The 15,954-nt window shown below is 26.9% G+C and overlaps 1 protein-coding gene across 1 annotated transcript in view; it reads left to right on the forward strand.

Annotated features, from left to right (window-relative positions):
* The window catches only part of LOC141294280 (nidogen-1-like), a 55,361-nt gene extending 41,281 nt beyond the window's left edge, over positions 1 to 14,080 (forward strand). The window contains exons 13-20 of the mRNA XM_073826355.1: positions 1,996 to 2,235; positions 4,673 to 4,845; positions 8,601 to 8,727; positions 10,535 to 10,706; positions 10,789 to 10,946; positions 12,155 to 12,278; positions 13,346 to 13,458; positions 13,536 to 14,080. Coding sequence (XP_073682456.1) covers positions 1,996 to 2,235; positions 4,673 to 4,845; positions 8,601 to 8,727; positions 10,535 to 10,706; positions 10,789 to 10,946; positions 12,155 to 12,278; positions 13,346 to 13,458; positions 13,536 to 13,666 — 1,238 coding nt within the window. The 3' untranslated portion in view covers positions 13,667 to 14,080. The remainder of the gene's footprint in view (positions 1 to 1,995; positions 2,236 to 4,672; positions 4,846 to 8,600; positions 8,728 to 10,534; positions 10,707 to 10,788; positions 10,947 to 12,154; positions 12,279 to 13,345; positions 13,459 to 13,535) is intronic.
* Positions 14,081 to 15,954: the final 1,874 nt, after the last annotated feature.

Below are 15,954 nucleotides of genomic sequence, written 5' to 3' on the forward strand. Positions count from 1 at the left end.
AGTTTGTCTCTTTTTCACCAAAATTGGCTCAGATCATCTTTAGAACATGCTGGCAGAAAGTTATGGAATTCAAGTTGATTAGTCAAACAGTGTTTGAATAACATGCAAATGAATTTGACAAAGACATTTGCAAAAATGATTGTAAGGCTATATCTCTGCAACGGTTAGGTGTATTGAGACCAAGCTTGGTGTGTGTTATAACAAGCATGACCTGAGGCTACCTGCAGTGTTTCGGCGCAGTGCCACCTAGTGGTCAGGAGATATGAAAAATATTAATTTTTGCAGCATTCCAGGTCGAATGATACCCAATTTTCCAATGTCTCGTACTGAACTCGTACCGTGAGACGCTGCCAAGCGTTTTCCCCCTGCGGCGAATATTTCACAGCACTTTATTGAGTCTGTTTCTGTCTGTGTGCGTTTGACAAGCGTGACGTGTTCTCCTAATTTGAGGGCAGATGTCACGTCTCTGACGCCATGATAATTACAGCCCCACACGATCGTGCTTCCTTTAACCACTCGGACCTGCATGCTAGTGCTATCTGTCATGAGCACTTCTGTTTGTCTTTCTTTGTGTTCAGAAACTTGTCTCATCCTCTCGATGAGGTAATGAGGAAGAGCTAGAATAGATACTGTTGTTCCTAAACTTCCTAAAAGCTAGTGAAATGTGTGAAAGCAGGTGTTGTTTGTGTCTGTGTAGCACCTACATAAGCAGATTCTATTGATGAATCATTTTATTAGCAATCAAGCTGAATTTTAATGCAGTGTCTTATAATCTCAGTCTGATCTGAACCGTTTGAGCGGCACATTTCTGCGCTGATTGTTTTATGAATGTGGATTGAAACACACTGCTGCACATTTCCTAAAGACAGCCTGACATTTTTGGCACAAAACCTTGGCTGACATTATTTTTTACTTCAAAAATATATAGAAATAAATATTACAAAATTATAAAATAAATATATAATAAATACAAATACTTAAAATGTATAATTATACTAAATATATAACATGTATAATATAAAAAAATGGAATAATAAATGAAAACAAGCAACAAGCAACCTCAGAATAATGTTATGAAACGAATGTCACCAGATACAATAATTTTTTGAAAATAAATTAAAAAGAAAAAATTATCAAATAAATATAAATAAATAAATAAAATGTATAATTATACTTATAAATTATAATAATAAATGTATGTAAATAAATGAATGTCACCAGATACAATGATTTTTTTAAAATAAATCAAATATTAAAAATGATAAAATAAATATAAATAAATAAATAAATACAATTATTATTATATTTGTAAATTATAATAAATGTATAAAATGTATAATAACAAATAATAAAGATAAGTGAATAAAAACAAGCATTTTTTTTTACTTTTAATGTTCTGAGATGAATGTCACCAGATATAGAGATATAGATATAGAGTGACTTCAAAGTTTGTTGGTTCATTCATTTGCTTTTGTTTGTTTAATGTTAGGCCCTCTTAGTCTTTGGTCTGTAAAATAGTAATGAAAATCATCCTGTCCAGATACAATGATTAAAATAAAATAAAGCTCAATTTAAATAATTGCAACAAATGCTTAAACATTTAACATTTAATCAACAAGACTGTCATCTCAATGCAAAACCGACCCCAAAACTAAGCTTCATGTTCTTCAAGCTAAATATATAAATTGTAACGTCATGACTGTTGTGCGGTTAAATGGATGAATTCATCACATACATCATCTATAGCAGATCTAACCACAATGTTACCAAATCCACTTCTGAAGGGCCCCAGGACCCAAAAACCAGACACAGAAACCGCCGTCTCTCAAAACAGAAAAGAGCGTGTTTCATCATGTGTTTCATTTGTCTGTGACTCCGTGTTTAGATTCAACACATGTTCTGGTTTTGAAGTCTTAAAGTTACTATATGTCAGTCTTTATTGCAAAACAACAATATAATGACTGGTTTTTCATTCTCTGACTGTGTTTGTCGCAGATCGTGAGCAGACGGCATGTGAGCGTCACAGAGAAGAAGCTCTAGGGTCGTCTTCTTCCTCAGGTGGATTCTTCTTCTTCCGTCCGCGTCCGGCCGTGGGTCAGTATGTGCCCACCTGTGACGCTTACGGCGCTTACGAACCCACACAGTGTCACACCGGCGTCGGTCAGTGCTGGTGCGTCGACTCGTCCGGACAGGAGATTCCCGGATCCAGAACCGAACCGGGCAGCAGACCCATGTGTAAGAGCAGAGACACTGGTTTTTGAGTTGACCAAAATACTGAATAATCTATGGGGTTTTTTTTGTTTGTTTTTAAGTGTCTTTTTCTCATTTCACAGAGTCATGAACATGCATGCAAAGTTTCAAGATAATATAATAAGATAATGTTTGCGGGTCAATTTGACCCGAATATTTCTGATCCACAGAAAACCAAAAAAACTAAAAAATTGCATTTGCTTAGAAATCCTTAGAATGTTACACCAAATGGATTACATTTTTTCTTTTTTATAATAATTTTTTTTTACAATTATTTATTTAATTTAAATGTTTTATTTAATTTAATTGTTTTTAATTTTGCATTTTTATAATTTAATGCATATTTATTATTTTTTATTTGCATATATTTTGTTTTTTTTATTTTTAAAAATTTGTCTAATTATTTATGTAATTTAAATGTTTTTAAATTATTTATTTGTACTATGCATTTGTGGTTTTAGCTTCAAGAAAGCACAAAGATTATGTGCTTTTTCATGCTTTCTCTTTTTAAAAAGGGTTAAAATTTTAGCTATATATATATATATATATATATATATATATATATATATATATTCGATTTTTTATTTTTTATTATTTAATTAAAATGTATGTTTTGATTTAATTTTACATGTTTATGATTTGCTGAATTTGTAGTAAATGTTTTTAGAATTTTTATTAAAAATTTAATTTTACATACATATATAATTTACATACATATAATTTAATGCTTTTTTAAATTTGTATTGATATTTATTTTGTTTTGTTTTATTAGATTTATAATTAATTTTTAAGTCTTTTTTATTTAAATGTTTTATTTCATTTTTTAATTATTTATTTTTAATTCATAATAATTATTTTAAATTTCATTTTTAATGCATTTTATTACTTTTTTACTTGTAAATATTTTTGTTTTCATTAGATTTTAAGTACATTTTTTACGATTTATTTAATGTAAATGTTGCATTTTTATAATTGAATGCATTTTTATTATTTTCTATTTGCATATATTTAGTTTTATTTTGATTTTTAAAAATTTGTCTAATTATTTATGTAATTTAAATGTTTTATTTAGTTTTTAAATTATTTATTTGTACTATGCATTTGTGGTTTTAGCTTCAAGAAAGCACAAAGATTATGTGCTTTTTCATGCTTTCTCTTTTTAAAATGGGTTAAAATTTTAGCTATATATATATATATATATATATATATATATATATTAGATTTTTTATTTTTTATTATTTAATTAAAATTTATATTTTGATTTAACTTTACATGTTTATGATTTACTGAATTTGTAGTAAATGTTTTTAGAATTTTTATTAAAAATTTAATTTTACATACATATATATAATTTACATACATATAATTTAATGCTTTTTTAAATTTGTATTTATATTTATTTTGTTTTTTTATTAGATTTTAATTAATTTTTAAGTCTTTTTTATTTAAATGTTTTATTTCATTTTTTAATTATTTATTTTTAATTCATAATAATTATTTTAAATTTCATTTTTAATGCATTTAATTATTTTTTTACTAGTAAATATTTTTGTTTTCATTAGATTTTTAAGTACATTTTTTACAATTTATTTAATGTAAATGTTGCATTTTTATAATTTAATGCATTTTTATTATTTTCTATTTGCATATATTTAGTTTTATTTTGATTTTTAAAAATTTGTCTAATTATTTATGTAATTTAAATGTTTTATTTAGTTTTTAAATTATTTATTTGTACTATGCATTTGTGGTTTTAGCTTCAAGAAAGCACAAAGATTATGTTCTTTTTCATGCTTTCTCTTTTTAAAATGGGTTAAAATTTTAGCAATATATATATATATATATATATATATATATATTAGATTTTTTATTATTTAATTTAAATTTATGTTTTGATTTAATTTGACATGTTTATGATTTGCTGAATTTGTAGTAAGTGTTTTTAGAATTTTTATTAAAAATGTAATTTTACATACATATATATAATTTACATACATATAATTTAATGCTTTTTTTAAATTTGTATTTATATTTATTTTGTTTTGTTTTATTTAGATTTTAGTCTTTTTTATTTAAATGTTTATAATTATTTTAAATTTCATTTTTTAATGCATTTTATTATTTTTTTACTTGTAAATATTTTTGTTTTCATTAGATTTTTAAGTACATTTTTTACGATTTATTTAATGTAAATGTTGCATTTTTATAATTTAATGCATTTTTATTATTTTTTACTTGTAAATATTTTGGTTTCATTTAGATTTTCAATTACATTTTTTTATGATTTAAATGATTTATTTAATTGACTTTTTTATTTACAATTTTTTATTATTTATTTTTAATTTGACATTTTTATAATTTAGTGCATTTTACTACTTACTCAGATTTTTAATGTAATACAAGCCCCTCCCTCTTTCCATAGGTATTGATCATAACGTGGCTCCGCCCCTCATTGGCCCCACCCCCAGACCCGACATCAGCCCTCTGACTCCTGGAGCAAACCTCCTATTCGCCCAAAGCGGGAAGATCGATCACATCCCGCTGGACGGCAACCGGATGAACAAAGACCAGTCCAAGACCGTTCTGCACGTTTCCGTGAGTTCAGCCAAATGTGCAATATGCTGAATATTAGACACACAGTGGCCGCTAAACAGATTTGTACATTTTTTAAATTATTTATTTAGATTTTTGATACATTTTAACCTTTATCTTAACCTCTTTAATTAATTAATTTAGTTATTCATTCATTTACATTTTGCTACATTTTAACCTTTTTTAATTTTTACATTATTTATTATTATTAAATGTTTTAATTTTTTTAATTATTACTGTATTTATTTATTTTGCTGCATTTTAACTTTTTGAACATTTATTTATTTAACATTTTTAATAAATAAATCAATTTATTTATTTATTTATATTTAGCCACAATTTGACTTTTTCAACTTTTTTACATCTATTTATTTATTTAGATTTTGCTACATTTTACCCTTTTAAATTTTACATTAATTAATTTATTCATTCATTCATTTATAATCATTTTATAACCATTTTAACCTTTTGTGTACATGTATGCATTTAGACAGATGTATACATTTAGATTTCGCTACATTTTAACTTTTTTAATGATTAATCATTCATTTATTAATTCATTCATATTTTACTACATTAAAACCTTTTTCATTTTTAAAATGGTTAATGTATTTATTTATTCATTTATAATCGCTACATTTGAACCTTTTTCATACTTTTTACATTTATTTATTAAACATTTTTAATAAAAAAAAGAAATGTATTCATTCATTTATATTTTGACACATTTATTGTTTTTTTTTATTATTATTATTATTTGCTACATTTTAACCTTCATTTTTACTTTAGTAATTAATTAATTAATTAATTTAATTATATTTTGCTACATTTTAACGAAAAAAACATTTGTTAATTTATTAATTTATAGATTCTTCTAAAGCCTTTGACAGTGTCCAGAATAATCTTTTGTACTTTACTCTTATTAATTTATTCATTCATTTATATATATATATATATATATATATATATATTTTTTTTTTTTTTCATTTATATTTTGCTACATTTTGACCCTTTTTATTTTTTTACATTTATTTATTTATTTAGATTCTGCTACCTTGTAAACCTTTTTAATGTAAATTTTTTATATTATTAATTAATACATTTATTTATTCTTTTTTTTTTACATTTAAACCTTTTTTAACATGTAAATGTTTAGATTTTGCTACATTTGAACTTTTTTAATTTTCATTTTTTTTTTACTTAAATTAAATGATTAATTCATGTATTTATTTAATCATTTATATTTTGCTGCATTTGAACCATTTTCTTTTTACTTTTTTCAATAATAAATACATTTATTTATTCATGCATATTTTGCCAAAATTTGACCTTTAAAAAATATATATTATTATTTTTTAATTTGTATAATTATTAATAAATGTATTTATTGATATATATTTTGCTGCATTTTAACTTTTTTTTACATTTATTAAACTTTTTTAAAATATGAACAACAAACAAGCCTCAAAATGTATGCATAAACTCAAGTCACACATTTAAATATACACAAAATATAAAACAAATGTACTTTTTTTTGTAGATAAAGATACTCAAACACAATTTACATGTTTGACACACAGTTCGGTTTAAAATCCTAAAACAATGGCTGTACTGTTGAAGAAAAAAAAAAGGTCAGACATTCATTTTAGTTTCTTGAAGCCACATTATGATGCTAAATTGTTTCTAAATGGATCCAGAAACTGTAAAATTGACCAACTCCACATCATCTGCACTGAAATATGACAAAACCTCAATTTACTGCTTTTCAGTCATGAGTCAGTCTGACATTCCAGCATGAAACCAGTAAACAAGATATGCTTTTCCTCATCTCTGATGGTCAGACTGAGGCGGCTTTGATTGACCATCATTTGTGGGATGTTTGAGATTCTTCATCTGAATCAAACATAAAATAAAGAAACATTTTGCAAATACGTTTTTGGAGAATAAAATGTCAACATTTGGTTGAAACAGTGTTACATTGTCATTCAGTGTAACACAATATTTATGTAAAAATTCAAACAACTTGCTTATTCTGACTTGTGCATAAAATAGACCAAAGAATAAGGGAGCATATTCTATTTTATTGTGTTTTAAAGGAGCAAACAGTTTTTTTGTTTTGTTTTGTTTTGTTTTTTAAATTATGTATTTATTTAGATTTTACAATTTTATGGTTTTATTCATTTTTAGGAAGAGTTTGAATTTTTTCTGGTTTAATTACCTGTCAATTAGAGTATTTTTTGATTGTTTTTGTTTTAGAATTATTTATTTTATTTTTCATGATTTTATTGTTTTATTGGAAACTTATTATTATTTGCTTTTTATTTTAAAATTATGTATTTATTTAGATTTTACAGTTTTATTGTTTTATTCTTTTTTATTAAGTGTTTACATTTTTATGCTTTAATTAATTGTCAATTAGAGTCTTATTTGATTGTTTTTTTATTTTTAAATGATTTATTTTATTTTTTGTGAATTTATTATTTTATTGGAGACTGTTTTTAGTTGTTTTTATTTAAAAATTATGTGTTTATTTTGATTCGACAATTTTATGATTTTATTAATTTGTAGTAAGTGTTTTAATTTTTTATGGTTTAATTAATTGTCAATTAGAGTCTCATTTGATTGTTTTTTTTTTAAACTATTTATTTTATTTTTCATGGTTTTATTATTTTTTATTGGAGACTGTTTTTAGTTGTTTTTATTAAAAAAATATGTATTTATTTTGATTCGACAATTTTATGATTTTATTAATTTGTAATAAGTGTTTTAATTTTTTATGGTTTAATTAATTGTCAATTAGAGTCTCATTTGATTGCTTTTTATTTTAAAACTGTTTATTTTATTTTTCGTGATTTTATTATTTTTATTGGAGACTGTTTTTAGTTGTTTTTATTTAAAAATTATGTATTTATTTTGATTCGACAATTTTATGATTTTATTCATTTGTAGTAAGTTTTTTTATTTTTTATGGTTTAATTGTCAATTAGAGTCTCATTTGATTGTTTTTTATTTTAAAACTGTTTATTTTATTTTTCGTGATTTTATTATTTTATTGGAGACTGTTTTTATTTAAAAATTGTATTTATTTTGATTCTACAATTTCATGGTTTTATAAATTTTTAGTAAGTGTTTTAATTTTTTATGGCTTAATTAATTGTCAGTTAGAGTCTCAGTTGATTGTTTTTTATTTTAAAACTATCTATTTTATTTTTCATGATTTTATTATTTTTATTGGAGGCTGTTTTTATTTGTTTTTGTTTTAAAATTACGTATTTTAATTCTACAATTTCATGGTTTTATTCATTTTTAGTAAGTGTTTTAATTTTTTATGGCTTAATTAATTGTCAGTTAGAGTCTCATTTGATTGTTTTTTATTTTAAAACTATTTATTTTATTTTTCATGATTTTATTATTTTTATTGGAGGCTGTTTTTATTTGTTTTTGTTTTAAAATTACGTATTTTAATTCTACAATTTCATGGTTTTATTCATTTTTAGTAAGTGTTTTAATTTTTTTATGGTTTAATTAATTGTCAATTAGAGTCTCATTTGAACGTTTTTATTTTTAAATTATTTATTTTATTTATCATGATTTTTTATTTTATTGAAAACTGTTTTTTTATTTGTTTTTGTTTTAAAAATGACTTGCAAATGCTTCCTTATAGCCTGTTCATTATTAAAAATAACACGTTTCGTTCTTTATTGTCTGTTGTTTTGCTGCTTCTGTTGTTCTCTGATGGTTTGGTGTGATGTGTTCAGGGTAAAGTGGTGATCGCGGTGGCGTTCGACTGCGTGGAGCAGATGATCTACTGGTCTGATATCACTCAACCCGCCATCAGCAGAGCAAAGCTTCAGGGCGGAGAAACCTCCATCCTCTTCAGTAAAGGTATGTGACTCTTTCATCCTGAATCACACACAACAGAGAGACGCATTAAACACACTACAACGCTTGAACGTCACTGTAGGAGATGCCATTGAATTTTTGTTGGTAAAGTTGGGGAGAGACGCACACTTCGATTAGACTGGATAAACACATGCAGCATCTTAATTGTTAAGAAAATGGTATTCCTAATAAATGTCTCGAATATTTTGATTATGTCCAATGCTTCTTTCTTTTTGGAATTATTAGACACATTTCACTATGTCTTTTCAAATGCCTAGGTCTGTTTAATTTCCTTAATTATACAATTTCTAGCACTATTTGTAAACGTTTATTCAAGCAATAATACATAAATGATCTCATGTATATGCTTGTTTAAAACCAGGGATTAAAAACGAATTCCAAGTAAAAACGGTATCTTTTCTTTACATTTCCAGACGAAATTAAACATTACTTAATCAATTCAAAGCCTTATAATTTCCTTATTCATTTGATACAACTAATAATATATAGAAAATAATATTATTTTGTCATATTCGTGATTCCTGAATTTATATTTGAAAACTTCGTTTTGAATTGCATTCGTTAATTTTTTTACACTGAAGATTGGTTTTCAATAATCTAAAAACACATGCAGATTCATGGTTCTCTGATGTTCTTTTGACAAAAAAGTAAACATCACATATGTAATCTTTGTTAGTGATTTTTTTTATAATGTTTTGTGTTTTATTTAGATTTTTTGATTTTAGTATAATTTATTTAAATTTCACATGATTAATGTCTTTCGTATATATTTTAAGACTTGTGTTGTGGTTGTTTTTATTTTTAAACAATTTATTTATATTAAATTAAACATTTTATGAATAAATTCATTCCAGTCTTTTATTTCAATAATCTAACTAAAATTTTGCACATTCACAGTTATCCGATGTCGGTTTATTTCACCACTAAATATTTTAACTGTTTTTATTATCATTTTTAATGTGATTTAAATTTAAAATTTTTATTATTCATTTTTTGTTTTATTTTTGATTGTTTGTGTTTTTGTAAAATTATTAAATTTTTATTAATTGGTTACTTTTTGTATGTTTTATTTAAAAAAAAATATTTTACAGTTTTAATTTATACATTTTTAGCAAAATCATTAAACTATTTATTTACTATGACTTTATTCATTTATTGGTAACATTTTTTTTTTTCAAAATAATGTGTTAATTTAGTTTTTATTCATTTTAGTAAGTGTTGTGAATTGATTTTATTTTTTATTTTACAATTATATGGTTTTATTCATTTTAAAATGTTCAAAATAAAATTATTCATTTATTTTAAATTTACTTTCTTATCATTAAATTAATTTTTAGTAATGAATTCTTAGTGTTTTATTTCATTGTTTTTGTTTTGTATGATTTGTTTAAATTTAACATTTTAGTAAGTTTCATTTTTTTTATGGTAAATTTTTATTATAATTATTATTTAGTGTTCTATTTTGAACTATTTATTTATCTATCAGTGTTTTTACATTTTTTTATATTTGTTTTTATTTTAATTATTAATTAATTGTTAATTAATTTAAAGTGTTTTACTTTCATTTGCTTTTAGTTTAAAATGATAGTTTAAATTTACTTTAATTTATTTTTAGTAATTAATTCTTAGTTTTTTATCAACTAGTTCATGAACCTCAGTTCGGAAAACCCTGCGACAAATGAAAAATATAAAAAAATGCCATTTGCTCTGCTGTTTTCTTTTTCATCTTTTTTTTAAATATATAAAACTCTAGTTATGGAAATGCGCTGTATGTTGTTTGTGTGAGCAGATCTGGGCAGTCCTGAAGGAATCGCCATCGACCACATGTCCAGAAACATGTACTGGACCGACTCCATACTGGACCGCATCGAAGTGTCCCGATTGGACGGAAGTCATCGCCGCATCCTCTTCGACAATGACCTCATCAACCCGCGACCAATCGTCGCTGACCCCGCCTCCGGGTGCGTGTGTCTGTGTTTCATCACACCTTTACAACTAAAACACACTTCACACATCTCTGACACACACCTTTCTCTCCTCCAGATACCTGTACTGGGCCGACTGGAACCGTGACGGGCCCAAGATCGAGCGCTCCGCTATGGACGGGAGCGACAGGACGGCGCTGGTGCAGGACGGGCTGGGGCTGCCCAACGCTTTGACCTTTGACCCCCAGAGCAGACAACTCTGCTGGGCCGATGCAGGTCAGCTTCACTATATTCATCATTCATCACATCTGATACCATACCTGAATTAAATACCTCAACGCTACTCCTCCTAGAGCTTTCAACATAGAACCACTAAATTTAGTCCAGCTTTTCAGACTGATCTCACTTATAGTTTTCATAAAATTGAAGATTAAAAAATCACCAAAATCCCATTGACTTACATTAACTAATGTTCAACTGAGCCAACACTATTCAAACTCCAGCTGTCAAAATTCAAACTCCAACTGTCAAAATTCAAACTCCAACTGACAAAATTCAAACTCCAGCTGACAAAATTCAAATTCCAACTGTCAAATTTCAAACTCCAACTGACAAAATTCAAACTACAACTGACAAAATTCAAACTCCCAGAATCCCTTGACACTCAGTCAAGCTTCCCTTCTATCAACTATTTCTAATCTGTTTAACTATCTAACCCAGCCTAGCAACTATGATCATGCTAGTAACATGTTAATCATGCTAGCTACTTGCTACTCATGCTAGAAACATGTTAGAAACATGCTAGCAACTTGTTAATCATGCTAGAAACATGCTAGCAACTGGCTAATCTTGCTAGAAACATGCTAGCCACTTGCTAATCTTGCTAGAAACATGTTAGAAATGTGCTAGCAACCTACCAATTAGCCTAGAAACATGCTAGCAACTTGCTAATCATGCTAGAAACATGCTGGAAACATGCTAGCAACTTGCTAATTATGTTGGAAACATGCTAGTAACCTAATACTCATGATAGAAACTTCCTAGAAACTTGCTAAACATGCTGGAAACATTCTAGCAATTTACTAATCATGATAGAAACATGTTAGAAATGATCTAGCAACTTGCTAATCGTGCTTGAAACATGCTAGTAACATGCTAGCTACTTGTTAATCAGCCTATAAACATGCTAGAAATGTGCTAGCAACTTGCTAATCACGCTGAAACATGTTGGAAACATGCTAGCAACTTACTAATCATGATAGAAACATGCTAATGACATTCTAGTAACCTGCTAATCATGTTAGAAACATGCTAATGACTTGTTAATTATACTAGAAACATGTTAGCAACTTGCTAATCATCTAATCTATATAAAGTTCAAAACTTTAAGCTTTTACAGCTGCTTTAAACTTTCAAGCTAGGCTTTCTCCAGCCAACCTAAAGCATTTTTCTGTCTGTTGAATTCTGGTGTTTGTGTGTTTCAGGAACTCGTATGGTGGAGTGTGTCGATCCGTTCTCTCGTCTCAGGAGGAAACTGACCGAAGGCATTCAGTATCCGTTCGCCATCGTGTCTTACGGCAGAAACCTTTACTACACCGACTGGAGAAGGTACATCTCATTTGGTATTACTTTAGAGTCAACCGATTCATAAACAAATGACTCATGAATCAGTTCTTTTTAGTGATTCAAAAAATCTTAGTTAATTGATTTTTAATCTTAGATTAAATTAGTTAATTGATTTTTAGTGTCTTATTTTTTTTTTTCAATTTTAGATTTTCATGATTTAATTCATTATTAGTGTTTTGTTCTTATTGTTTTTGACAACAATAAAACAAATAATTTTGTTTTTTCTTTCAATTTTTTTATTATTATTTAATTTTTAGTGTCTTATTATTTTTATTTTTAAATTGTTATTTATTTTACATTTATATGAATGTTGTTATTTAGTTAATTGTTTGTTTTTATTATTTATGTTAATTCAATATTTTTTATTTTAATAAGTGTCTTATTTTGATTTATAATTTTTTTTATAAATGTTATAAATATAATGTTATATATATATATTAGATTGTTTTTTTTTGGACATTTTAGTGTCTTATTTAGATTTTTTTGTCCTTTTAAAGAGACTTTAATTTAAGATTTTCATGATTCCATTCATTTTTAATAAGTGTTTGGTTTTTATTGTTTTTATTGACAATAAAACTAATGATTTTGTTATTTTAAAATTATTTAAATTTAATTTTTATTATCTTATTGTTATTTTAAAATTATAAAAAAAAATTATTTTACATTTGTATGAATGTTGTTATTTAGTTGATTATTTTTATTATTTGAATTAAATATTTTTTATTTGAGTTTCTTATTTTGATTTAATTTTTTTTAGAAATTATTTTACATTGTTCTTTTTTCTTAATTTTACATTTGTATGAATGTTTTTATTTAGCGATTTAATTCATTGTTATTTAGTTTAATGTTTTTTTATTACTATTTCTTTTTAGTGAATATTTTTTATATATTTTGCACATTTTAGTAAGTGTCTTGTTTTGATGTTCTTTTTATTTTTAAATTATTTATTGGACTTTTAAGTTTGTATTATTATTTTTGTCTGATTTTGAATGTAACTCAGAATGTTTTGAACATTGTGATGATTCTGTGTGTCTTTGTTTTGTCGCTAGGGAAGCAGTGGTTGCTATGGACCGTAATGATGGGATGGAGGTGGAGGAGTTCCTTCCTCAGAGGCGTTCACGTACATACGGCATCACTATGACTTACCCACAATGCCCCATAGGTCTGAGCTCGGGTTATTCTCATTATAAACGACTGTAATTTCTGATCTGGTTTTAATCACATGACTGTGGTCCGCAGGCGTCAACTACTGCTCTCGTGATAACGGAGGCTGCTCGCATCTATGTCTGCCGCGGCCGGGCGGATTCACCTGCCGCTGTCCCGACGCCAGAGACGGCTCGTGTGTCGAGCAGGATGACAATTCGATCTGAGGTTACGTGAGGCTCAGAGACACTGACAACTGAAGAGGGATGATTTGTGTTCCTCGCGACTGATCCGTCCGCTCGGATCTAGACAATCAATACGATAGGGATGCACTCGAAATATTCATATCACATCTGCCAGTATCAGTGTTCTTCGTCATCGTGTCGGTCTCATGAGGCTGATAACAGACGCAGATATTATCAGGGATTCACTTTGCTCAAAGTCTTTCAACAGTACTGAACAGTTCGATATGGAAGCTTGTTTTTGTCATGCATTAAAAAAAAAGTAATTGCTTTTTTTCTCCCAATTGTCAATTGAAATTCCGAGTTTATGTTTCGCAATTCTGACTTTTTTTAAATTGGAATATTAAATTTACGCCTTAAAATTTGGACTTTTCTTTAATGGAATTTCACGTTTAAGTTGCACAATTCTGACTTTATTGGAATTCCGGGTTTATGTTTCACAATTCTGACTTTTTTATGGAAATTCCGGGTTTACGCCTTACAATTCCATTTAGCAATTCTGACTTTTTAATTGGAATTCCGAGTTTACGTTTTGCAATTCTGAATTTTTATTTGGAGTTCTGAACTTACGTTTTGCAATTCTGAATTTTTTTATTGGAATTCCGAGTTTACGTTTCGCAATTCTGAATTTTTTATTTGGAATTCTGAGTTTACGTTTCGCAATTCTGAATTTTTTATTTGGAATTCTGAGTTTACGTTTCGCAATTCTGAATTTTTATTTGGAATTCTGAGTTTACGTTTCACAATTGTGAATTGTTTTATTGGAATTCTGGGTTTACGCCTTACAATTCAGATTTTTTTTTATTGGAATTCCGGGTTTACGCCTTACAATTCTGAATTTTTATTTGGAATTCTGAGTTTATGTTTTGCAATTCTGACTTTTTTTATTGGAATTCTGAGTTTATGCCTTACAATTCTGACTTTTATTGGAATTCCGGGTTTACGCCTTACAATTCTGAATTTTTATTTGGAATTCTGAGTTTATGTTTTGCAATTCTGACTTTTTTTATTGGAATTCTGAGTTTATGCCTTACAACTCTGATTTATTTTTATTGGAATTCAGAGTTTACGCCTTACAATTCTGACTTTTATTGGAATTCTGGGTTTACGCCTTACAATTCTGAATTTTTATTTTGAATTCTGAGTTTACGTTTCACAATTCTGAATTTTTAAATGGAATTCTATCTTTACATATCACATTTCTGAATTTTAATTGGTATTCTGAGTTTTTTCTCACTATTGCAAGTTTATAGCTCAAATTCAAAGTTTATATTTGGCAATTCTAAGAAATGTTTATATTTCAGAATTGTGAGATAAAAAACAGTAACCTTTTGTTTTTAATCTATATGGCGGAAACAAGCTTCTATAGTTCTGCATATTTTCTTCTGCACATTTCTATATTTTTTATGAATAGTTTTACTTTTTGCATAAAAATTCTACATTGCATCTCTAATGTGAAACTTTTTTAAAGCAGGTAAAATATGAAATATGTATAATATCATAATATAATAATATTATATATAAGTTGTCTGTATTAGTGGTTAACATTTAGATTTTTAATTATGTAATGTTGATATATAATGACAGAATAATGAAATGAAACAATATTTAAACACAAATATCCATTTATAAAGCTGTTGATCATGTTAAAAGTCTGTATTGGTGCATCCCTACTTAAACCACTTGAAAATATGAAATCTGAATCCAGCTGACAATTTAGCTGATAGTTAGATGAATAAATATGATTTTTATTAGTTGTCCTTCAGCTCTTGGGCTGCTGGGATACATTTATACTGTGTTCTGGGATGGATATTATCCACAATCTTTCTGATTTAGGCACAATATTACTTCAGTTTTATTATAACCTGATTTTTAAAATGCCAAACAAAGATTTTCTTTTTGTTTTTTGTAAATATCAAAACTATATCATCATTATGGGCTCTATATATGGTGCTCCGGGGCCGAGGGCCCGTTTCAGGTCGTTTTATGTGACGTTTACACTCAGACGGTCCATCTGGACGAGAGCCTCATATGGGAAATCACACTATTTGTTTACACACTGCATGATGGGTCGGCGGGCCGCTGTGGATACAGCTGGACAGAGGAAGGAAGAGAAAGACTGTTCAAATGTACAGCTGTTCAATTAAAACACATTTTTTAAGAAGTTTGAGTCTGTGGTGTTTTATTCCTCCAGTCACATTCTTCAGATCAGACTCACATGAAAATACTAGACAAAGGCATTTAATTTTTTTATTTAAAATGATTGGTGACAC

Source organism: Garra rufa, chromosome 20, assembly GCF_049309525.1.
Source record: "Garra rufa chromosome 20, GarRuf1.0, whole genome shotgun sequence".
Taxonomy (NCBI): Eukaryota; Metazoa; Chordata; class Actinopteri; order Cypriniformes; family Cyprinidae; genus Garra; species Garra rufa.